This window comes from Anser brachyrhynchus, assembly GCF_964034855.1.
Source record: "Anser brachyrhynchus genome assembly, chromosome: 19".
Taxonomy (NCBI): domain Eukaryota; kingdom Metazoa; phylum Chordata; class Aves; order Anseriformes; family Anatidae; genus Anser; species Anser brachyrhynchus.
The window spans coordinates 8,900,840-8,926,239 of NC_137712.1; the positions used below are offsets into that span (position 1 = coordinate 8,900,840).

Here is a 25,400-nt window from a genome sequence, read left to right on the forward strand (position 1 = left end):
ATACGATGATAAATGCCTCTACTTATACAGTAAAAATGATAGTGTTCATTTCCAAAGGAAAATTTCCAGGGGTAGAGTAGTGGATGTGATGTAACACAGGGCTGTGGTACAGAAATGAGTAGGAGATGCAAAGATTATTTTGTTTTGTCATATAAATGGACTTAATTTCAGGAAAGCGAGTGAGAGCTACAGGGACGCTACATTAGATGATGGCCCAGATTGCATGTGTATCCAATGTGTGTTATTAACTTTAGCTTTCTCAAAAATGAAGTTATTTCACTTCCAAAGAGTCTGTGTGAACAATATATTTCAATTTTTAAATCATGCAGACCTGCACCCTTTGAGCTTTCCTTTGAATTTCTGTTATCTCCAAATTCAAAGCAAACTTCATTTAAAACGAGTGAGTTAAAATCAAAATCACATAATACCATAAACTTCACATGGCATACCCAAAAAAACCTGTAAATCAGTTCTGACTGGCCCTATCCCAAACCCACACTGGCTTTGACATCCAGCCAGGTGTAATCAAAATATCTAGGATGCTAGCTGGACCTGTGGAAAAAACAATATGGAGTTTTAATTTTACGGCAAAACCCTAACCAGATGATTTTCGCATGGTTCAAAGGATCGTCCCAAAGACGTCAGTTGAGCCGGGGCCAGAAACTATGCAACAAGAGCGAGAGAAGAAGAAATACTTGCGGTAATGGCATTTAATAATCGACTCATCTTTTGCACAAGCCCACAAGTACATGTTACTATATGGGGCTCACGAGGGCAATTTGCACTTGCTCCCGCTTCCCTTGCCATTCAGCCGTGCACACTGAGTGGGTGCGAAGGCAAGTGAGGGCTCAAGGTCCAAAGCAGACAGAGCAGGGTCTCATACGAAGCACATGAAAGCGTAACCGAGCAATTTGTCTGCCATGTGCTGCTGTTTGTTTGTATCAGAGGTTTCCTTTCCTTCAGCACAGCAGTAGGACATACAGGTGCTGCTCTCAAACAACAGCATCTTCCCCCCAGCACTGCCAGGAGCTCACCAAGAAGGGGTATTTCTTAGGATTAGCCCCAAACTGCATTCTTCTGTTACATTCAAACTTACAAATACATCTCATGTTAGAAATAGCAGCCAAACACAACCTGTTAGACAGACAGCATGAAGAAACAGCTCCCAAACAAGACCTCAAACCTCCAGTTTGCAAACATCACTCTCATTAAAGCTAAAAGACATTTCCAACCTGCAGCAAAAGCTCCTGTCTACAGCTTCCACATTGCTGCTCACCAAAGTGTGAAGGCATTATAGACTGATAAGTGCTTTAGCAGACTGTATATCCATCCACTGGAGAGCGAGGTTAAACAAATACAGTAGCCAGAACATTATTGTTGGCTGCACACTCGGGTTCCCGAACTGCCTGTCTCTAACTTGAACCAGCTAGGTCCACTACAGCAAAGCTCGCACATATCCGCGGGCCAAGGCTGGCCGTGGGGGGCTGCGGCAAAGGAAAACAATCCCATCCCATAAGCTTTTACCACTGATGAGTAGAGCAAAGGCTTTTTTTCTTTCCTTTTTTTTTTTTTTTTCCTTTGACTGGAGCTTTTCGTTTGGGAGCAGCTGGCACCAGGAAATCAAGCTGTCAAAGGCAGAATGTGTGCCACATATTGGGAAGATCTTAAGTGTATTTTTTTATTATTGTATTAATGGATCCGACTGGATTCATTGTAGTTTTGCTGGTTTGGCACTCCTGCGAGGCAAAACAGGATTGGGCTTGTTACAATCCACTTGGTAACATCCCTTCCTTCCTTCCCAGAGCTGGTCCTGTAAATTTGCTTGAATGAAGAAAGCACACAGCTCGTTAGAGAAAGACCAAAAGCAACAAAAATGAATCCCTAAAGAATTGCAGCCTCATCCATTCAGAGTAATGTGCTGCTGGCTGGGGCGTACGGGGATGCTTGGAAGCACTCAGGCAACGTTTCTGATAGGAAGACAGGCAAACAGAAGGAAAATTAAGCCACACCTTTTTCAAGTAGCAAAGAGGAGACCACCACAATGCTTGGTTTCATGCATCATAGGAACAAACCCTACTTATCCCGTTCCCACTTCCCCTGAACCACCCAAAGCGTGCCTGGGGCCCAGCAGCAGCTTCCAAGGGATGTGAGACAACGCAGGTGCCACCAGGAGCTCAGAAGATGGCTTGCAAAGCTTTGCCTGTGTCCGGAGCAAGCAGCCCTGCAGTGGTTAATGTCAGCTCTGACCACATGATCGCATCCAGGAAAGGTCAAAAGAGCGATTTTTCATTTGAAAACATCTGTGTGTTTAAAGAACAAAACTTTCTCATGTGCAGAAACCTAGGGGTTTCCAGCGCTTTTATTTCCACAGTTAAAGTCATGCTTTTCAGCTTTGTTTAGGGTTATGTACCATGTAAATACGCTGCATAAACCGCACGCAGCCCTCAACACACTGCGCTTCCACGGGCAGAGAGAACTGGGGCTGCAAATCCCCCTCTCCCCTCTCCCCTTCCCTCCCAGAGCCGCTCGGCTTTCCACGCCGTGCTCCCAGCAAGCCAGCCAGACACCCAGTTGTCATCTTTCCCTATATGAAGACGTACATATGCCTCAACTCCTAAGGGGTTAAGTCTGCTCCGGCCTGTCAACAGGCTTTAATTGGTTACATCCAGGGAGATGATGCATTGGGAAGAGGCTCTGAGCTTAACAGCGCCAGGGAAGGCTGCGGCAGCGCTCGCAGGGAGTGCCGGTGTGGGGAGCTGACTATGGTTACATGTCAGTGGTCAGAAAGCCGTTTGGTTTCCTACCCAGCTCCTCAGCTCTACCTCAGCATGCTTTAATTAAGGTTAAACCAGTCTGTGGCTTGTTTTTTCTCAGTACCTGAAGATGCAGCTCGTGGGATACAAACCAGAAGGTTCCCCCGCGCTGAGTAATGCCGCGCCAGCAAATCCCTCGGAGTGTGCTGGACACAGAGTGGCAGCCACTTGTTTCCTCCAGCCCACACATGTCTGAGTCCACCCAAAGCATTGGTTGCAGGTGCCTTGGAGGAGCCCGCAGCCTTCCTCCAACCTCAAGGAGCCGTGGTTGCTCTGATAAACCCCCAGCTCCGACAGGGCAAACCAGAAGAGCATGTGGAGCGTTTCCTCCTCACGTGCCCCAGACTGGCAGGGTTGGCAGAACCTCCTGGCTGGTCGCAGGAGGAGCGGCTGTGGGGACTGCAGCGCAAGCACCACCTGTGAGAGCAAGCTCACAGCGTCTGCAGCCTCACCACCTCTACAGGGATGGAGGAACTCACCGTGGCCACGTCATAGAATAGAATCACAGAATCATTAGGGTTGGAAAAGCCCCCCAAATCATCAGGTCCAACCATCCCCCTACGACCAATGTCACCCACTAAACCATGCCCTAAGCATCATATCCAACCTTTCCCTGAACACCTCCAGGGACGGTGACTCCACCACTTCCCTGGGCAACCCGTTCCAATGCCTGACTGCTCTTTCTGAGAAGAAACGTCTCCTAATTTTCCACCTAAACATTGCCTGGTGCAACTTGAGGCTATTCCCTCCTTCCCACCACAGACAGCTGCTGCGACAAAGCAGAGCTTCCACACAGCGAGGCTTTCCTTTTCCAGCAGGTAAAGGTCACAGTACACCAGGAAGAGATCTGCTTTGCAAGAAGACCAGATTTTCAAAGATATTTGGATAGAGAAATGTGAAACGGAGGTCCAAATGGGGTCTTCAAAAGCACATGGCTCATTAGAAACCCAATGGCGGCTAGATGCTTAGGCACTTCTATAAATCCTAAACCCAAGGATTAGGATTAATTCGAAGTAAATGTCCAAACACACCTTGGAATTTGGCCTTCATTGCCTTCATAGGATGCTCATCATTGCTATTTTTTAAGAATGTAAGCTGCACAAAAGCACACCATTCACTGGGGTAGAACCCATGGAGGGGCTGGCCAGGGCTGTGGGCGAGTCACAGGGACACACCTGGCCACCAGATCAGCACCTTGCAACCCTTGATAAATCATCTCCACCCCATGCTTCAGCTTCACCGTGTGAAAAGGGACTTGTTTGCAAGGGTTAATTACCAAAACTGGGAAAATAAATAAAAATTAAAAAACAAAACAAAACAAACGAACAAAACACACACACACAAACAAAAAAAAACAAAGTGCCCAAAGTGCTAAGCATAAGGATTTGGGTCCAACGACCACCATGGCTAGCAGAGCTCCATGTTCTCCTGAAATGAAGGCTCCTCCCAGTCAGTAGGTACATGCATACGCAGATACCAGCACTGATCATGCAAATTACAGTTTCCTGGAACCCATTAAAGCTTGCAACCAGTCCTTGAGGCTACAGTGGAAAACCAGGGTTTCTGCTGGTACCAGGGGGAGCTGGGAACATTTGCCAGGCAGGGGAATCATGCCTGCTTACCGGAGTCACTGACCTCAGAGGAAAGAGTGATCCTTAAAATTTACAGACAGCGTTTCCAAAAACGAGCATTAATTTGAGGTTCCTCAACAGCCATGGCTCTAACTAAGGCAGCACGATCCAGGAAATTACAGCAGCTCAAGAATTTATCCAAATGGTCCCTAGTTTTTATTATTATTATTATTATTATAAGTTATTTATTTGCAGGTGGGGACAGAGGGATTGACTTAAGAGACCTTCTATTATGGTGTGCCTTCAGGACAGTGCTGGGTAAGCACTATCCTCTGAAAATCATTCCTTTTAGAGACATCTAGAGATGAACACCCCAAAATTGAGTGGCATTCAAAATATGAGGTCTCTTATGACAATGTGGGCTAAAATGCCTACAGTACTTCGAACAAGTAGTGCAGACAATCCTTCATTTAAGAGAAAAAATAAATTCTCTGCTACTGGCATGAGAAAGTTTACTTTCAGGCTTAAAGAAATGATCGTGTGGTTTTGAGGATGGCATTCCGTTCTGCTGAAGAATAGCACCCTGCCTGCCTGTATATCTGTGGCTTTGTAGCTACATTACAATCTTGGAGAGCTCTGTTTACATATTTTACATGTTTTCTTGTGCAGAACATGAAACCAAATTACATAGTAAAGGATGTTACGGTTTCACTCCTGCACCCTTTTCTGTCCTCTCCTTCTGATCATGTTTTAATTCTATCCAAAATAATTGTCTGGGTATTTTTAACCGTGCTCAATTGACTGTCAATCCTTTGGGCAGGTTTATTCACTGTTGCACAGGGAAATCATGCAAAAGCTGGTGAAGCTACATGCCAGGGGGGTAGGGAGAAGACGGCCAGGGCGGGGGTGGGATGAGAAATGCCGAGAAGCCTTCATGCATGAACAAAGCAGACGTGTCGATGCATTTATGCAAAATCATTCGGCTCTGAATGGAGAGGGACCCAAGACAAACAACCCGGATGGGATGCAGGAGAGCTATCCCACGCTTATGGCTGGACATGCTCTGCATCTAAAGGATGGGGAGCAGCAGTAGCAGACAGAGAGACTGGCAGGTTGAGGGGCAAGGGCCGAGGAGGGGGGTCTCCTTTCAGAAGAGTGCATGCTAACGAGCACCGCCGTTGTTGCGGGGTCCGGCTTTCCAGCTCACTGATGCTGGGGGGTCCAAGCTGTTTTCAATTACAGCGTGTAATCTGGGTGGGTGGCTGGGTGTACGGCAGATATGATCATAAAATGGTCGGTCACTTCCTAAAGAAGCACATAATCCTTCTTATTATCCAAGACAATATTCCTTTCTTGCCTTTCTTCTCCTCGCCCCCAGCAACAACAGACGGGATGGAATTCTGCTCTCGTTTCGTTAGCGGTGAGCGTCTCCTGGTCCTAGGAAGAGACAGGACCAATTTCCGGCACCTGAGGATTTTTGGTTTGACCTTCATCTCTGAAAAGGTCAGACCGAACCTCTCTGAGAGTACTGATGGCTGCTTTGCTCTCTGCATCGTCCTTTGTTTCTTTTATCTATTTTCTGTACAGTACACAAAGGGAACACAGTGTACCAGCCCCTGGTACTCACTGTTCTGTTCCCCTTAGATGACTTGCATATGTGCTCTTGAAAAATTATTCTAAAAACTAGTGGGGGAGGGGAGTGGAAAGAAAAAAATCCCTTGAGAGCTTGGCAAAATTGCTTGGAATCTCCTCTGACATCTCATTGTGTTCTCTCTGTCCTCCCCATACACAAATCATTCAGAGGCTACGACATCAGGCATGGGGTCTGCTGGTTTACTACTGCCCCGAGCAGAGGAGCACTGAAAGACATGGGGACGGGGGGCAAGAGGCAGGGAATCGCTGAATCACTGTCCTTCCTAGCAGGGAACAGGCAGCCAGGTGATGGGCAGCATCCCCTTTTCTCCAGCCAGCTCTGGAGCACCTTTAAGGTAATGCTCTTTCTTAACCAGCTCACTGCAACTGAGTCTTTTCAAGCCAGCCTAGCTAGAAATCCCATTTCTCTCTCTCTCTCTCTCTCTCTCTCTTTTTTTATTCAGAACATTGGGATCATTTCTGAGCAGAAGGCATAGCACAGATCTTTGGAGCATCCATCACCTTGGTGCAAACCCTTTATATGGACCACTTGCTCCAACGAGACAAAGCAGCGATGCAGACGTGAATAAGGACCAGAGGAGATCCCCAGGCAAACAACATCACCTCCTTTGGCAAGAGGGTTGCAAAACCCAGCTTTCTCAACAACACAGGTGGGAAACAAGGTTTCTAGCTGTTAGAGCAAGGACTTGGTGGAATTGTTTTTCAGTCATTTTGCAATGGGAACAAGCCCAACTGTGTGAGGATAAAATCTGGTTAATTCACGCACCGGATGATGTGAGAAGGCTGACAAAGCTAACACACAGTGGATTTAATGACCCCGGAATCCATTCCAGATCTGTGTTCCCAGACTCCGACTGACAGCAGGCCCTGAACAGAGTTTTCTTCTTATACAAGATATGAACATTTCCCTTTTGAGATTTCCTGAGCTTCCTAGTCCTGGGGACACCTGGGCCCAATAACGCCCAGCGCCTGCAATGTCTCTGGGGGGAATTGAGGTTTAATTCTCAAACCGCAGCTTTATCTTTGTGAGCTCTGGTTTCCACCTCTATTAAATGGAACAGAAACCAGACAACGTGGCTGTGATAAGGCTTAATTAATCCCTGTTCATTAAAGAGATATGAAAAATACCATCACTTAAGACAAGGGAGGCATGTTCCTCAGAGTTCCCAAGCCTGAATTTGCCTGGTGCCAGGCTCGTGGTGCAACTCCCCAGCCTTCAGGTGAAAGACCAAACTGTCTGGTCCGTAGTATCTGGGGGAAGGCTGAAAGAGAGACTATGTTTTGGGCTCCCTTCTACTAATTTTAGACCTGGGGAATCTGTAAGCTAAGCTGAAGCCTTTTGGTGCACCAGCCGGTACTGGAAATGTGCTCAGACGAGTACAGCAAACCTACATTCCTCTTGCGGTAGCCTGTGCACAGTGTCCAGTTCATCTTTTTCCAGAACTGGTCTCTGATCACTCATGGTTCCTCCATTAACAGTTTCTCTTAGTGGGATTTTGTACTCGACCTCCTGAGATTAGTGGTTCAAAGGCTGGCTAGGCTATAAATAACAGAGACATTTGCGAAGCAAATCATCTTATTAAAAATGGGGATTTTTTTATCCCTCCGACCACAACAAAACTCTTACCGTTGAAGAGCAACAGGACTTGGCTGTGAACTGGGAAGTTCAAAAAGGGCCACTTGCAGAGCCGACAGACACACACCCTCCCACTTCTCAGCAAGATCACCCCAAAGGAGAAGAATGGCTTCTCCATTAAAAGTTGCAGGTTTCCTCTTCCCGCTCCTGTTCAAGATTACCCTATTTGTTGGCTTTGCTGGATCTTTGGGGAATTACCTTCAGAGTTATATTTATTAGTCAAAGTAAAACTGCGTGGCAGAGAACTTCATATTTTTTCTCTTCAATTTTGTCACAGTATTTTCTTACCAGCCGTGGAGCCCTCGCTCTGCCATGTTTTTTCTTCCAGTACTCAGAATATTTTCGTGCTCTTGCCTTCTTCTTTTGTGGGAAATTTCAGACATGCTGCAATTCTAGACATCTTTCTATGGCCGGCTGAAGAATAGGTTTGTTGCAGTGAGTCTGGATGAGTGCAATTGTGGGAACTGTAATAGGGGCAGGAGGGGGCCTCTGTTTGTGGGAAAGATGTAATAAGAATCCTCTTCCACAGCTTCTTACTCCATGGCAGCCCCTGTGGGGTACCCAGGGGGAGAAGGGGGTGGGTTTGTCTGGGAACAAAAATGAATCCCAGGATCTGTGTGCCCAGCAGCCTTGGGGAAGAGTCCCCTTCTCATTAACTGTGCCTAAGCTGTGCGGCTTTTCCCGTACAGGAGAAAACCAGGAAATGGCAATGGCACAGGGAGGAAAAATGTATATATATATTCATATGGTGACTTGAACTAAACAGCTTCTGTGTAACTGGGAGGAAATACAATGAAAGACAGAGCTGTTGGGGGACTGCCCCTCTAAATTACCAATGTAAACCCCAACTTCCAAGGCTTGAGTACATGCTGCTGTGACAGGAGTAACCAGGTCACCGATAAGCCACATACAGAGCCATTAGTCCCTTCCTACACCTGTCTATTATAGAGGCCAAAAGGGAACTGCAGATGAATCCACTGGATTCCCACCAGCAAGAGGGAAGGAGAAATGGCCCCTCCAGCCCCGCGGTCGGGCTGCACCCACCTCCCTCTCACCCCAGCCACGGAGTCAGGGGTGAAGAGCCCTCCCCAAATCAGCCTGGCAGAGGCTTCCCATGGAGGCACATCCGTACAGATAAGACACTTAAAAAAATATCCAAAGCATTCATGCTCAGGACAACCTACTCCAGAAAGAAAGAGACACTACCAAACACATTAACGAACTCAGAACAAAATCAGTGCGCAGGGAGAGCATGGAGGCTGCCACTGCACAACCTCTTTTCTTGAACCCTATGGGACAGCCACCCTTTTACCGTGACCTAATCCACACCATGCTTTCTTGTTTAACTGTCCTCACCCACACAGCTTCACCGGTGGCGATACAAGCGGGACTGCCCACGGAGGCCATGAGATGGCTCCTTAAACTCGCACGTTGCCAAGCCCAGGAGTGCTTAGGTTGGTGGTAGGAGGCCACATCCTCCCCGCTCCTGCTCATAACAAGGTTGACCCTGGCTGAGTATGAACTGGTAGGAGAAACAAGTCCCTGGGGACTTCCAGTGCAAAAAATAAAAATAAAAAAAAATTGCAGCTATTCACAAAACGGATCGGTCTGAGCGCCCTTTGTCTTTCTGTTTATGCTTACTGGATCTGCCCCTCAGCTGGTATAAATCTGCCCAGCACTACTGCCTTTTTGTAGTCCTTGCCAGAGTACACCAGCTGATGACTTAATGCTAGCATCAATAATCTTTAGCACAAGAAAGGCCCTGAGAAATAAACAGTGCTGTAGAAAACCCCACACAACCAGTACATCAACACTGATAATATTTCACACACAGCGGATGGCAAGGAGAGGCTGTTTACAAACTCACAGCAAGAGCGGTAAGGAAAAGAGCGGCCCGAGAGCGTGCAAAGCCCTTATTGCTGAATTCCTCCTGCAGTCGATAACAGGTACTGAGCAGCGTCTGCTTCGAGACCTGCGGAGGATGCCAGATTAGAAATCAAACTGTAAAAATACCCTGCGATGGTGCTCACGTTTCTGTGCTGGTGTGATGCTGCTGACTGGTCCTCTTTGGCTTTAAATATGATGCTGTCAGTACTGTGAATATTTCTTAATCAGCACTGAAGAGTGGCTGCCAGGAAAGTAGAAGTGGCTGTCTATCAGTCTTGCTTCTGCAGAAAGAGCGATTGTTTAAGGGGGGGGGGGGGGGGCTGTGTGACCTTTCCATTTTTCAAATGTGTATCTGTTTGCCAAGACTGTGTCATTCTTTGTAAGCATTTTGTTGTTCAAAACAAATCTTATACTGTGTTTTTTTCTGCTCCCTTAGTATGTTGCCATTCAGCAGCCTCATACTAACAAGTAACAAAGCCACATGTAAGATCCATCTCGCAATAACAAGCAAGTGCATACATCCTACTTCTAAGAAACAAGCAACTCTGTGGAAACGGGCAACGTGTTAGCGAGCTCTGCAAACAGGCCTGGGGTGGTCAGTCTGCAGAAGGAGCCCTACAATAACAAGCAAGTGCACTCTGGCTTTTGCTCACAAACAATCCTCCAAGAGTAAACAAGTGCAGGCACGCTGATATTGCTGAGCAGCACCGCAGCGCCAAACGTGGTCCTCACGAACAGCCTCTGTAGAACTAAGGCAGAAATACAGGCATGCAGAGAAATGGGTCTTGAGATAGCTAAGGATGAGAAAACGTTTTAAATTGTGAAGGACATACTTAAAATGCTCTAAAGCACTTTGAGAATACCAGGGCAATTATGAGGAACAGGGATAGCTAACAAACAGGCAGCTTATGTATTCTGTATATTGCTGTGCACTGCACTCAAACATATCTTTCATGGCATTCCTGATGAGAAGCCAACACAAATGCCACTCTGATTAATCAGGAAACTACCCAGCAACAACATGAAAAGTTTGCACAACATCAGCAAGCACACAACCTACTCTGAAAGATATCTGGGTGAGGAAAGGTGCTCCTTTCATCAATACAAAAAACCCTAAGGCTCAGTGCTTGCACAGATAATGAAGCCAAACATGTTTACACACCAGTGATCATTACACATGGTGATTAGGGGAGATCTTAGGTTAATTTTCATCTCAAGCACTCCGCTAGCTAACAGAGTGATGACCTGCTGCCCCACCTAACCTCTCCAGAGTGACAAGTCAGGTGCTCTTTCACAAGCTACGAGCCTGTCTTGTTCCTGTGGAAAACAAAGACTCTCAACATATGTGATTAAAAAGGTCAGTGAACCCCATACACTCAAACGGGTGTAATACGACCAGCTGAGCTAAAGCACAAATTCCTCTTGCTGGAAGTAAATAGCACACTGTTATCTCCCCAGGGGCCAGCCAATAACAGGAGGCATGTTCCCATTCACTCCGCCAGTGTGTGATATGCTAGTGCTCTGCCTATAAATACAACAGCTTGGTTTTTGTTTTTGGTTTGTTTTTTTTCTCTAACAAGGCTGTGACAACTTCATCTCATTTGGGTACAACAAACATGCTTGAGTTGTGGCTACACAGCAGGGCTTTCTGTTGGGTGTGCATGTGGTGGAGTTTTCTCCACCACATGACCATATGTTGTACGGTCCTACCGCACAGCGTGGCTGCATCTCTACCAGTGCTTTAGGAGAAAATCAGGGCAGGAAATCACCCTGACAGCATGGGGACAGAGGACTAGGGGACATGTGCATTGAACTGCACCTGAACTGGAGACAGTGGGCTTTGAACAGTACTACAGCCCAGGGAGCTCAAATGAGAAAGAAGCTACGAAGGCACTGGTAGGGGTGCAGAGGAAAGTTCCTTTTACAGTGTAAAATAATAAATACGACCATGACAAAAAGGCAACACTGGGCTCGGGATTCTGTCTTGGTACTATGCCAGCTAATCACGCTCTGTACGTTTAAAACTGACCTGGTCATTAATTTGTTACAGACTTGTGCAATGTGAACAAGGCCAAGTCTCTTGGATAAAGATGTTTTCTCTCACAAGCCAACTGGAAATGCTTAGCATTTACTATTCACGGATAAATCTGCTTGTCATATCTTTGACATTGCATTCCTCTCTGCATTGCCCACTCAAGACACCTCCCAGATAATTAGACTGCAAGAACAACTTGGCTGCATCAAACCCGAAGTCCATCTGATTCACTGCCCTGTCTAGCAAGGGACAATGGTGGATGCTGAAGGAGGAATATACAAAGTAGCTCTTGTATATGATGATCCTTTTCTTGCTGTATCCTCTAAAAAAACAACAAGCAATGCGGGCTTTCCTGAGTCAGAGGGTTGCATCTGGACTGTTGCATCTGCATCGTGTACAGCTCTGTTTTCCAGGCATTTATCTAATGTCTTTTTGAACTCATTTGGATCTAATTCTCTCAGGGAGACAAAAGGTAAAGTTATGGTAACTGGAGCTATTTATGTTACAAAGGAGACATGTAAGAAAGGGGTTAAAGCTAATGAATGGCTTTGGGAATGGACGGGACCTTTCTCAGAATAGAACAATAGGGTGCTTTTATGAATCCGGGAGGCAGAAAACACAAAACTATTAAAAAAGAAAGAACACTCTTTTGTATTATTCTGCATTAGCCTTCAGAACTCATTGCCACAAGATAGCACCCTGTGCTGGCTATAGAGAGCCTGTCTAGTCTTTTAGGTGATGCTAGTTAGCCAGCGGTGACTCCTGCACAGCTTATTGAATCAAGCAGACCACGACTTCAGGCAGTTTTCAGATGGGTGACTGGAACTGAATTTCAACTCTATCACCACTAAACAGGCTCAGAAAAAGGGTAACTGCTATCGGGAGCTTCCCTTGGTGAAGTGGCAGGATAAAAGACAGGGGTAACATCACACATGAATGCTGACCATCTAGTTACACTCATGACTGTCCTTGCTAGCCTCCACCTTCAAGGAGAGGTAACGGCATCTGCTTCCCTTACCTGTGTTGCTGCTGGCTGACCGATGACCACCCATCCTGGACACTGCTGGTCACTGTGATGTGAGACGGAGACGTTGGAAGCCCACTGATCAAGGAAGCCTTTGGGAGTGTAAATGCCACAGTCTTTGATGCTGGTCATTTGCTCAAATTCCTCACATACTCCATCACCATCGTGGAAATAGCACCTGCTGGGTTCATCTGCCAGGAGAAACCAAAGAGAAATCGAAAAATGGCTACATGTCTGTGGCCTAGTTGCTAGGATCTAATAACACCAGTGGTGTTGCATCTGCTGGTCCAGATCACTGGGGAGTGAAAGCATCGGTCACTTCTGGCCAACAGCAGGGCACTTTTAAGAAAGTCAGTTTTTAGTCAGTTTTGTTATTGGGCAAAACCCTCAAAACATTTCTGAATGCGAAGGTTTTTCTGCTTATTTTTGTCTATCTCCATTTAAAAGGATGGAGACAGAAGAAAGCAGAAATCGAAAATATATGGAAAGACAATGTGGGTGTTGGCATAACTCCACTGCCTTGGATGGAAGATAGCCAACAGAGGGTCTGGTCTACAATGTTTCCCTTTTTGTTCTTAAAAGATATCTGCAAAACAACAACAAAAGCATCTGTGAATTTAGGGATGGCAAAAACTGCCAAGTTCACAGCCACAGGACAAAGGGCCAACCAGATCTGTTTATCCAAGGCGCAGATACAGTCCACATAGTGTGAGGGTAAGCTTGCCACATCCACACACGGCTTCAACCAGCATAACTCAGATTTGACCTGAAAGGATCAAAAGCAGCAGGAGACTTTATTATCCTTGTCCATTTATTCTGTGGCTTCTCTAATGAGACTGCCAACAAAGATGCCAAATTTTTGAGGTTGTTTCTGTAACACTGGCCCATTAAAAACTGAACCAGGATCCATCTACTCTTTTCAAACAGACTGCATAGCAATAATGACTTTCAGTCATTAGAGTACTCTGTGAAATGGAAACCTTTGACCTGTTGGTATCCTATTTTGTATTGTATTATCATTGCCAGTCCCCAGAGGTATCCAGTTCTGACAGTCTGTTGTATTTTTGTCTGGCAAATAAGCCTGCTGAAAAAACGGTAGGAAATTATCGCAGAGCTGCGAGCTGGGCTGATGGAAACGATCCCTGAGGAGAGTCCTGCCGGTAGCATTGGACTATCTCGAGCTAGGTGTCAGAAAATCCAACGGCTGCTCAATTTTGAGCTACTTCCAAACTACTAAATCCCCTGTTTATTTTTCCTCCTAGTTTACACAGTGAAATACCATCATGAGCCAGAAAAAAAATCAGTTTATTGCAATTCAATTATTTAATGACTTTCACTCTTTTTCCCCCTCCCTTCCTCCCAATCCCCCGTGCAAAATTCTAGGTGCTTACAAGAGCGTGAACTTGAAAGAACGGAGAAACCTATCAGGAAAGAAGGTCATTCTGCTTTCGTTTCATCACGACCTCTGCAGCCAACTTGTGTACGTGGATAACCGTGGGGAGCTGTGTGTTTGCCGGGCCAGCACTCCAAGCTGGCGAAAATGAGCCAGCGTGAGGCTGGAAGCCGTTCAGCCGTGCGAGCACAGCACTGTGTCTGAGCTAATATTCCAGGGGTGGCCAAACTGCTTGACCCTACAAGTCACATCTTAAAATCTTCATATGGCCGGGAGCCACCAAACATATACCACACACCTCGAAGAGCTCGGAGGAGCAGTGGTCGGGGGGAGCGCTTCACAGCCGAGGCTGACAATGGCTCCCCAGGGTGCCCCATTACTCCACGGTGGGAGAGGGCTGGGGTGGATGTGAAGATGGGCTCTAATGCAACCCAGCAGGGCCGGCCCCAGCAGCCTCGCTGCCCAGCCTCCTCCTGATGCCAGCAGGGCCCTGCTGCCCATCATCTGACACTGGCCCTGCTGGGAACACGGCACTTGAACTGCTTGTGAACCATGTGTGCCCTTAGGGCCCCAGTTCGGGCATCCTCGCAGCACACCTTATTGCTGCACGGGGTTTGTTAGTGCTGGCCCAGTGCCACACCAACGTGGGGTGGGAGAGACGCGGCCTGTGCCGGTCAGCCCAAGGAAGGTGCAGAGCTCCATATAATAGAGGTTAGCTCTTGGTTCCCTCACCTTATCCTTAAGCATCTCTTGCTCTGCGTGTCTCTGCAGAGAGCTGTCGAAGTGTAGGGCAGCTCTCTGCCTGTTGTGGTTTAACCCGGCTGGCAGCTAAACACCACACAGCCGTTCGCTCACCCTCCCCCCTCCCTCTCTGGGATGGGGGGAGAGAAACGGGAAAGTGAAGCCTGTGAGTTGAGATAAAGACAGTTTATTAAGACAGGAAAATAATAATAACAATAATAATAATAATAGTGATAATGATAATAGTATTAACAATAATAATGTGTAAGAAAACAAGTGATGCACAATGCAATTGCTCACCACCCGCTGACCGATGCCCAGCCTATTTCCGAGCAGCCGGCCCCCCCCACCCCGGCCAGCCACCCCTATATATTGTTTAGCATGACGTCAGATGGTATGGAATACCCCTTTGGCCAGTTTGGGTCAGCTGTCCTGGGTCTGTCCCCTCCCAGCTCCTGCTGCACCCCCAGCCTGCTCGCTGGCAGGACAGAGCAAGAAGCCGAAAAGTCCTTGGCCTGGTGTAAACACTGCTCTGCAACAATTAAAACATCAGCATGTTATCAGCGCTCTTCTCATCCTAATCCAAAACATAGCACCCTACCAGCTACTATGAGCTACTTAACTCTGTCCTAACTGGAACCAGGACAGATATCCACCCCTTATTCCATACCATTTATGTCATGCTCAGGTTACACTCTGTCCAATACATTCTAATTAATCACCATTTTCATCTATGATATATAGCAATCATGGTAGTGATGACATACATTATTATATAATAATTAACATACTACAATTCAACTCATGGGCTATTCTCACCCAGTATCAAATCCCCTTGAGGTACACACCGGACCTCCCCATTCTTTTGCATTACCCACCAAGTGCATCCAGGTCCCTGAGCAAAAGCAATTCCACGAATGGGTTTGCCTTTTCCTGAGGCAGGAGTAGCCCAGACTGTTTTACCCAGCATGTTTCTTACGTGCACTACAGGAACTTTATCCCCTTCTACAGTGCGTAACAGGTTTGATTGGGCAGGTCCAGCTCGGTTGGCAGATCCCCTGGTATTGACTAACCAGGTGGCCTTTGCCAAATGTGTATCCCAATTTTTGAATGTCCCAGCACCCATTGCTTTCAGTGTAGTCTTCAACAGTCCATTGTATCGTTCAACTTTTCCAGAGGCTGGTGCATGATAGGGGATGTGATACACCCACTCAATACCATGTTCTTTGGCCCAAGTGTCTATAAGGTTGTTTCGGAAATGAGTCCCGTTGTCTGACTCAATTCTCTCTGGGGTGCCATGTCGCCATAAGACTTGCTTTTCAAGGCCCAGGATAGTGTTCCGGGCGGTGGCATGGGGCACAGGATATGTTTCCAGCCATCCGGTGGTTGCTTCCACCATTGTAAGTACGTGGCGCTTGCCGTTGCGGGTTTGAGGGAGTGTGATGTAATCAATCTGCCAGGCCTCTCCATATTTATATTTCAGCCATCGTCCTCCATACCAAAGAGGTTTTGACCGTTTGGCTTGCTTGATTGCAGCACATGTTTCACAGTCATGAATAACCTGTGCTATAGTGTCCATGGTCAGGTCCACCCCTCGATCACGAGCCCATCTGTAGGTTGCATCTCTACCTTGATGGCCTGAGGTGTCATGGGCCCATCGGGCTATAAATAATTCACCTTTATGTTGCCAGTCCAGGTCCACCTGAGCCACTTCAATCTTAGCAGCCTGATCCACCTGCTGGTTGTTTTGGTGTTCTTCAGTAGCCCGATTCTTGGGCACATGAGCATCTACATGGCGTACCTTTACAACCAGGTTCTCTACCCGGGCAGCAATATCTTGCCACAATGCCGCAGCCCAGATGGGCTTGCCCCTGCGCTGCCAGTTGTTCTGCTTCCATTGCTGTAACCACCCCCACAGGGCATTTGCTACCATCCATGAATCAGTATAGAGATAGAGAACTGGCCACTTTTCTCGTTCAGCAATATCTAAAGCCAGCTGAATGGCTTTTACTTCTGCAAACTGACTCGATTCACCTTCTCCCTCAGCAGCTTCTGCAACTCGTCGTGTAGGACTCCATACAGCAGCTTTCCATCTCCGATGCTTTCCCACAATACGACAGGACCCGTCAGTGAACAAGGCATATTTCTTCTCATTTTCCGGTAGCTTGTTGTACAGGGGGGCTTCTTCAGCACGAACCACCTCCTCCTCTGGTGATATCCCAAAGTATTTGCCTTCTGGCCAGTCCATAATCACCTCCAAGATTCCTGGGCGACTGGGGTTTCCTATTCGAGTCCGCTGAGTAATCAGTGCAACCCACTTGCTCCATGTAGCATCAGTTGCATGATGCGTAGAGGGGACCCTTCCTTTGAACATCCAGCCTAGTACCGGCAGTCGGGGTGCCAGGAGGAGCTGCGCTTCAGTACCGACCACTTCCGAAGCAGATCGAACTCCTTCATATGCTGCCAATATCTCCTTTTCAGTTGGAGTATAGCGGGCTTCAGATCCTCTGTATCCCCGACTCCAAAACCCCAGGGGTCGACCTCGAGTTTCCCCAGGTTCTTTCTGCCAGAGGCTCCAGGTGGGACCATTCTCTCCGGCTGCGGTGTAGAGCACATTCTTTACATCTGGTCCTGTTCGGACTGGCCCGAGGGCTACTGCATGAACTATTTCCTGCTTAATTTGTTCAAAGGCTTGTCGTTGCTCAGGGCCCCATTCAAAAGCATTCTTCTTACGGGTTACTTGGTAGAGCGGGTTTACAATCAGACTGTAATTTGGAATATGCATTCTCCAAAACCCCACGACACCTAGGAAAGTTTGTGTTTCTTTTTTGCTAGTTGGTGGAGACATAGCTGTTATTTTGTTGATCACATCCATTGGGATTTGACGGCGTCCATCTTGCCATTTTATTCCTAAAAACTGGATCTCTCGTGCAGGTCCTTTAACTTTATTCTGTTTTATGGCAAAACCGGCCTTCAGAAGGATTTGGACTATTTTCTTCCCTTTCTCGAAAACTTCTTCTGCAGTGTCACCCCACACAATGATGTCATCGATGTACTGCAGGTGTTCAGGAGCTTCCCCCTGCTCCAGCGCAGACTGGATCAGTCCATGGCAAATAGTAGGGCTGTGTTTCCACCCCTGGGGCAGCCGATTCCAAGTATATTGGACTCCCCTCCAAGTGAAAGCAAACTGTGGCCTGCACTGTGCTGCTAGAGGGATGGAGAAAAATGCATTAGCGATATCAATTGTGGCATACCACTTGGCTGCCTTTGATTCCAGTTCATACTGGAGTTCTAGCATGTCCGGCACTGCAGCACTCAGTGGTGGCGTGACTTCGTTCAGGCCACGATAGTCCACTGTTAGTCTCCACTCACCATTAGACTTTCGCACTGGCCATATGGGACTATTAAAAGGTGAATGAGTCTTGCTGATCACTCCTTGGCTCTCCAGTTGACGAATTAGCTTATGGATGGGACTCAGGGAGTCTCGGTTGGTGCGATATTGCCGCCGGTGCACAGTTGTGGTAGCGATCGGCACTTGCTGTTCTTCAACCCTCAGCAACCCCACAACAGAAGGGTCCTCTGAGAGACCAGGCAAGGTAGACAACTGTTTAATGTCCTCTGTCTCCAAAGCAGCTATGCCAAAAGCCCAGCGGAACCCTTTTGGGTCCTTGAAATATCCTCTTCTAAGATAGTCTATGCCAAGGATGCACGGAGCATCTGGGCCAGTCACAATACGGTGCTTTTGCCACTCATTACCGGTTAGACTCACTTCAGCCTCCAATACAGTTAACTGCTGGGATCCCCCCGTCACACCATAAATACAGATGGGCTCTGGCCCTTTATAGCTTGATGGCATTAGAGTACATTGTGCACCGGTGTCTACCAAAGCCTTATACTTCTGTGCGTCTGACGTGCCAGGCCATCGAATCCACACAGTCCAATAAACTCGATTGTCCCTTTCCTCCCCCTGGCTGGAGGCAGGGCCCCTCTAGTCCTGGTCAGAATCTTCATTTCTGTGTTTAAAGGACTGCCTGCTGGAAGTTGGAGCAGCAAACCTTTCAGAGAACTCCTTTTTCCCAATTGTTTTCCTTTGCAATTCACGTACCCGTGCCTCTAGGGTCGCAGTAGATTTTCCATCCCATTTTCTCATGTCCTCTCCATGGTCACGTAGGTAAAACCACAGGGTGGCGCGGTGTGTGTGCCCACCATATTGTCTTCCTTGCATAGATGAACGTTTACCCCTAATAGCTGAGACACTGGTTTGTACAGGTGGGGAGGAAAATAAACTCTCTTTAAGTTGGTGGATCTCTTCAGAAAGTTTCTCCAAGGTATTCTCTTTTAGCTGGTGAACACTAGTTCGTTCAGGTGAAGGGGAAGATAATCTTTCTTCAAGTTGGTGAATCTTTTCAGAAAGTTTCTCCAAAGCATTCTCTTTTAGCTGGTGGACACTGGTTCGTTCAGGTGAAGGGGAAGATAATCTTTCTTCAAGTTGGTGGATCTTTTCAGAAAGTTTCTCTAAAGCATTCTCTTTTAGCTGGTGGACACTGGTTCGTTCAGGTGGAGGGGAAGATAAATTCTCTTTAAGTTGGTGGACCTCTTCAGAGAGTTTCTCCACAGCTGAGACACAGGCCTTTAGGGAAGAGGAGAGATTTCCTTCGTACTGCCGGAGTATTTTAGTCACTTCATTCACTGTGGGATTCTCCTCCGTTTTCCAGGTTAGTATTGCCAATGAGTTGGCATATGATGATGGGGCACTCCGTACAAACTTCCGCCACATGGGTGGTGTACACTGGACTGCATCTGGATCTGTGGATGTTTGTGCGTCATCTAGGTCCTTATAAATTACTTCCCGTACGGCCAATTCCCTCAGGTACTGAATTCCCTTCTCCATGGTGGTCCATTTGCTTGGTAAACATACAAGTTCTTCCTTGAAGAGATACCTTTCCTTCACAGCTGACAGGAGACGCCTCCAGAGGCTGCGAGATTGTGCTCCATCTCCAATTGCTTTGTCAATGCATGCGTCCCTAGCAAGGGATCCCAGCCGCCTGGCTTCCTTGCCCTCCAATTCCACATAATTGGCTCCCGTGTCCCAGCACCGGAGCAGCCAGGTGACAAGCTGCTCGCCTATACAGCGACCAAAATCTTTTCGCACATCTCGTAGCTCACGCTGGTATAGAGTCCGGGTAATTACTGTTGATTTTCCGACATCCTCATCCTCATCTTCAGTCTCCTGCACCTTTGATGGCTGGTATGGAGTCCGGGTAGTTACTGTTGATTTTTCGCCATCCTCATCCTCATCTTCAGTCTCCTGCACCTTTGATGGCCCAGCCTCGTCTTCACTTCGCCCAGACTTAGCAGAAGACTGTCTGCGTTTTAAACGACCTGAGCCTCTATACCATTTTTTCACCTTGTCTACAGGGGCAACTTGCACTGCTACAGCTCGTTTCTCTGACCCAGCCACAGGGTCTGCCACAGGGGTTGGAATACCCTCTGCGGGGTCAACTTGCACTGCTACAGCTCGTTTCTCTGACCCAGACACAGGGTCTGCCACAGGGCTTGGAATACACTCTGCGGGGTCAACTTGCACTGCTACAGCTCGTTTCTCTGACCCAGCCACAGGAGTGGGAGCAGCTGCACGAGCTGGGGCAGCTGCAGGAGCTGGGGCAGCTGCAGGAGCTGGAGCGGCTGCAGGAGCCGGAACGGCTGCAGGAGCTGGAGCTGGAGCAGCTGCAGGAGCTGGAGCGGCTGCAGGAGCTGGAGCTGGAGTAGCTGCAGGGGCTGGAGCTGGAGCGGCTGCAGGAGCTGGAGCTGGAGCGGCTGCAGGAGCCGGAACGGCTGCAGGAGCTGGAGCTGGAGCAGCTGCAGGAGCTGGAGCGGCTGCAGGAGCTGGAGCTGGAGCAGCTGCAGGAGCTGGAGCGGCTGCAGGAGCTGGAGCTGGAGTAGCTGCAGGAGCTGGAGCTGGAGCGGCTGCAGGAGCTGGAGCGGCTGCAGGAGCTGGAGCTGGAGTAGCTGCAGGAGCTGGAGCTGGAGCGGCTGCAGGAGCTGGAGCGGCTGCAGGAGCTGGAACTGGAACGGCTGCAGGAGCTGGAGCTGGAGTAGCTGCAGGAGCTGGAACTGGAGCGGCTGCAGGAGCTGGAGCGGCTGCAGGAGCTGGAGCTGGAGTAGCTGCAGGAGCTGGAACTGGAGCGGCTGCAGGAGCTGGAACTGGAGCTGGAGCGGCTGCAGGAGCTGGAGCTGGAGTAGCTGCAGGAGCTGGAACTGGAGCGGCTGCAGGAGCTGGAGCGGCTGCAGGAGCTGGAGCTGGAGTAGCTGCAGGAGCTGGAACTGGAATGGCTGCAGGAGCAGGAGCGGCTGCAGGAGCTGGAGCTAGGTTGCTAATAACATCAATTGCAGCTCGATAGGCACAAGCCAGACCCCAGCACGCTACAGTGATTTGTGTCACTTTGGAACTGCCAGAGTCATGACACCTTTTTTTCAAGCATTCTGCCAGCTTTTTAGGATTTTGCAGTTGTTCAGGGGTGAATGTCCAAAACACTGGAGGTGACCACTGCTCTAGAAACCTGCCCATATCCTCCCACACTCCCTGCCACTCGCAACTACCCCGCCTCAAGACAGATCTCCGGATGAGATTCCTAAGTAGTTGTTTAACCCTCCACAAAATCTGAAGCGCATTCAGGAGACATAACAACAAGAGCAGGCTGGTCTGAGTATCCCAAGGATATTCAACATCTCGGAGAACCACCGTAACTAACTCGGGGGATAAGAGGGTGGTGGTGAAGGAGAAAGGGAGAGTGAACAGGTAGGGAAACATGTCTTCCCCTGTCCCCTTCACAGATTGGCTCCCTAACGAAAACAGGCAATAGGTGTAATTGCTAATAGTTTCCGAGATATGGGTTCCAAAGTATAGAGTCGACGTCAGTGCTGAGTACAAATACCAGGTTAAAGTCGTGACCAGATATTTCATCATTTCATAAGCCATTGTTACACCGCACAGTACCATAACAATCTTAAACCAGGGCCCGGAAAGGATAAACAGTGCAACAGGGAGCACATACAGAAAGTAACGCACCATAAAACTCAATTTGGAATACAGGTACAGCAGACTGGAGATTAAGGCAATCAACATCGTGACTAGCAACTATTAAGCAGGTCCAATACTTATACCAATTTTAGTTTAACACACTCTGGTCAGATTTGTCGATATCTCAACCCTTCGGGCCCCACGTTGGGCGCCAAAAAGACTGTTGTGGTTTAACCCGGCTGGCAGCTAAACACCACACAGCCGTTCGCTCACCCTCCCCCCTCCCTCTCTGGGATGGGGGGAGAGAAACGGGAAAATGAAGCCTGTGAGTTGAGATAAAGACAGTTTATTAAGACAGGAAAATAATAATAACAATAATAATAATAATAGTGATAATGATAATAGTATTAACAATAATAATGTGTAAGAAAACAAGTGATGCACAATGCAATTGCTCACCACCCGCTGACCGATGCCCAGCCTATTTCCGAGCAGCCGGCCCCCCCCACCCCGGCCAGCCACCCCTATATATTGTTTAGCATGACGTCAGATGGTATGGAATACCCCTTTGGCCAGTTTGGGTCAGCTGTCCTGGGTCTGTCCCCTCCCAGCTCCTGCTGCACCCCCAGCCTGCTCGCTGGCAGGACAGAGCAAGAAGCCGAAAAGTCCTTGGCCTGGTGTAAACACTGCTCTGCAACAATTAAAACATCAGCATGTTATCAGCGCTCTTCTCATCCTAATCCAAAACATAGCACCCTACCAGCTACTATGAGCTACTTAACTCTGTCCTAACTGGAACCAGGACACTGCCGTGCTCAGGAACAGCGGGATGAAGCGAAGCGGCTCTCCCGCCTCGCAGCGCCGTGTCCCACTTTGAGCGAGAGCCTCAGCAGAAATCTCTGAGAAACGCTCGGCTTTGGGAAGACTGCGGTCAGCAATCAAAAATCCTCAAAAACAAATCCCAAACATATGAAAATATCTATTTTTGGAAAAAGAGTGTCTGTCATTTAATGAAAAGAGGCTTATTTCTGTAAAAAGGGAAAAAAAAAAAGGAAAAGCGAAAGACCTACCATATTAAAAAGACCCAGCCTTCAGCCCATGAACAGATGCACAGTCAGATATACACTTCCAGTGACACACACTGGCACCCAAATACATCCTGCTACACACCCACACCAACAGAAACACTGACACACAAACACATGTACGCTCTCTTTACACATCCTTGATGCAGCCACCCCGCTGATGCAAACACACACCCAGAAACTCACAGCCTAATTTTAGGCACACATATTCAGACAGTGTTTCCCTTGCCTCCCTGAAGCACGGACTTATTTTCACGATAGGCACTGAAGTAAGCACAGCATTTATATAGCCAACATACTCCTGTACTGGCTCCAAATGTTCCCTCCTAATGCGATGATAAACGTAATGGGCTTCTGATAAGATCATGTGTTTGGGATAAAAGAATACTCAAGACCTACTCCAATCAGATGACTTAATTCATGCGCACATGGATGGGAAGGCAGCCCTTGAATAGCTGTGATCCAGGCCAGTGTGTGATCCTAACAGAGGCTAATTTGTTCCTGATTATGCTTAAGACCCCAATAAATCTGTCTGCTCGGAGCCTGCAAAACCCGAGGGAGGAACCGAATGGAGAGACTGAGATGTCTGAATTAAATGGAGACTGCCTAAAAATGCTTAACAAAGCCTTACAGACCTGCATGGCCGCTCACCCTGCCGCCAGGTCTGCTGGCTGCATGGCCCCACGCCCGAAAACTGAGAGCAGATGAGGTACCTGCTCACCTCCGTGTGCTGTGAAAGACGGTGGGGGGAAGGGGCTTCACAACCACTATTTTGTCTGATGGAAGATCCGCGAGTCCTAGGACTGACATGCCATCCTGCAGTGGGCAACGCCGTGCTTGGAGGGGACTGCTGGTGAGAAGGGGGGACACAGGGGGGACATGTCTCCTGCCCGGGGTTTCCTGCTCAGGGTCATGTCAAAGACGGTAACTTTTCCAAATCCTTCCCAGGCACTGACGAGGGGACTGAAGAGTCCACAGCCCACAGCAGCCAGCTCTTCCTTCCGCAGGTACTGAGCACCAGTTCTGACTCCCAGTTCTTAACGTGGTCCATGATGCTCGGTAGGTTAGAGTCGGGCTTCACATTTTTGTAAGCAAAGTGAAAAACAACCAGATTGTCTCTTCCAACGATTGCCCTCACAAAATATAAACTAGCAGGCTTCTTCCCTTTCCACCAGCAGTGTGAAAGCCCAGTTAAATCCAGAGAGTCCTACAGGCTCAGAGCTGGGGAGGGCAGTGTGAGGAGAGACGTATCTCCAGTAAGCAGCAGCAAACATCTTTATTTCCATAGGGGCGCAGGAGGCCTTTTCTGATCTGTTCTTGCCTACTGTTACATGAAATGCATCCAGGGCCTTGATAATACAATTTATTTTTTGTCTCCACAGAGATCTATAGGATACAAAGACCTAATGAAGACCATGGTGATGTGTTGGTCACCCATGCCACGGACTATGTTCATCAACACTACAGACTTGTCACTTTAAAATCAAATCTGAACTGAGTAATACATGGAGGAAGAGAACATGAAGTAAATCTGATTTGTCCTCAAGGAGAAATGACTTCAAAAAATTAAAAAACAGTTGCCTGGAAATCCAGCTTAAACCTAGAACAGAAAAATGTCTGCAGGCATAGTACCTGGCAGCAGGAGTCCCTGGGGACTGAGAACAGATGCTGAAGGATCCTGAGCTGAACTCGGGGAACGTGTATTCATTCAGGCAGTCAGAGCTCCTTTCCCCTGACAAAACCATCACTGAAGGCACCAAAACATCGGAGCCAAACCAAAGTCCCGTTCTTGCCCTTGTTTTGGGCTAGTGGGAGAAAGAAATCTCAGGTTTAGCAGAGAAATCTGTCACGCCCAGGAATCCCTGAACACTACATGGCAGCCATCAACCTGGAGAAGGGGGATTTGTGGGAAAACATTAGCACAACATGGCTTGTTTCCTAAAACTTGCCAATTGTAATTGGTTTTCAAGATCTAGAACAATCGCGGGGCTATTGTGCATTGCACAGAAAATGATGTGAGCTCTGTTTGTCCTTGCCTCTTAAGGTGATCGAGCACAGTGCAAAACGCAGCCTTTTGCACTGAAATACAACCCCCCCAGGGCTCAGAGATAAAAGAAGCACCAGGTAAGGAAAAGGACTGGGAGAGAGGCCGGGGAGCACCCATCAGACCCTGCCTGGGTCAGCAAGTAACTCCCCGTCACCTGGCCAAAGTGAGGCCAGAAAAACTACAGCAACACAAATCAAGTCTGAAACACGTCAGGAAGCAGACATACAGGATATACACTTATCTGTGATAGGCAGCCTTCCACCTCATTAAAAAAAAAAAGAGAGAGAGAGAGAGAAAGAGATCCACTTCATAGCACAGGGCACATCCTCCGATGAGGCTTTTTATGTCCGAACTGCATGGTCAAAGTGCTGGGGACAGACACTCGGGGCGGCTTCCTGTTTTCAGCTAGGATGCAGTGATTGGCATCAGCATAGTCTTCTTTTGTGCAATAACTACTTTTTTTTTTTTTAAAGGCCAGACAAAAAAAAAAAAAA

The 25,400-nt window shown here is 47.9% G+C and overlaps 1 protein-coding gene across 12 annotated transcripts in view; it reads right to left on the bottom strand.

The window, feature by feature from the left end:
- Positions 1–25,400, bottom strand: part of PAPPA (pappalysin 1) — a 370,091-nt gene that overhangs the window by 66,124 nt on the left and 278,567 nt on the right. For all 12 annotated transcript variants that reach the window (XM_080561611.1, XM_080561609.1, XM_080561610.1 and 9 more), the window contains one exon: positions 12,614–12,810. In XM_080561611.1, the coding sequence (XP_080417737.1) occupies positions 12,614–12,810 (197 nt within the window). The remainder of the gene's footprint in view (positions 1–12,613; positions 12,811–25,400) is intronic.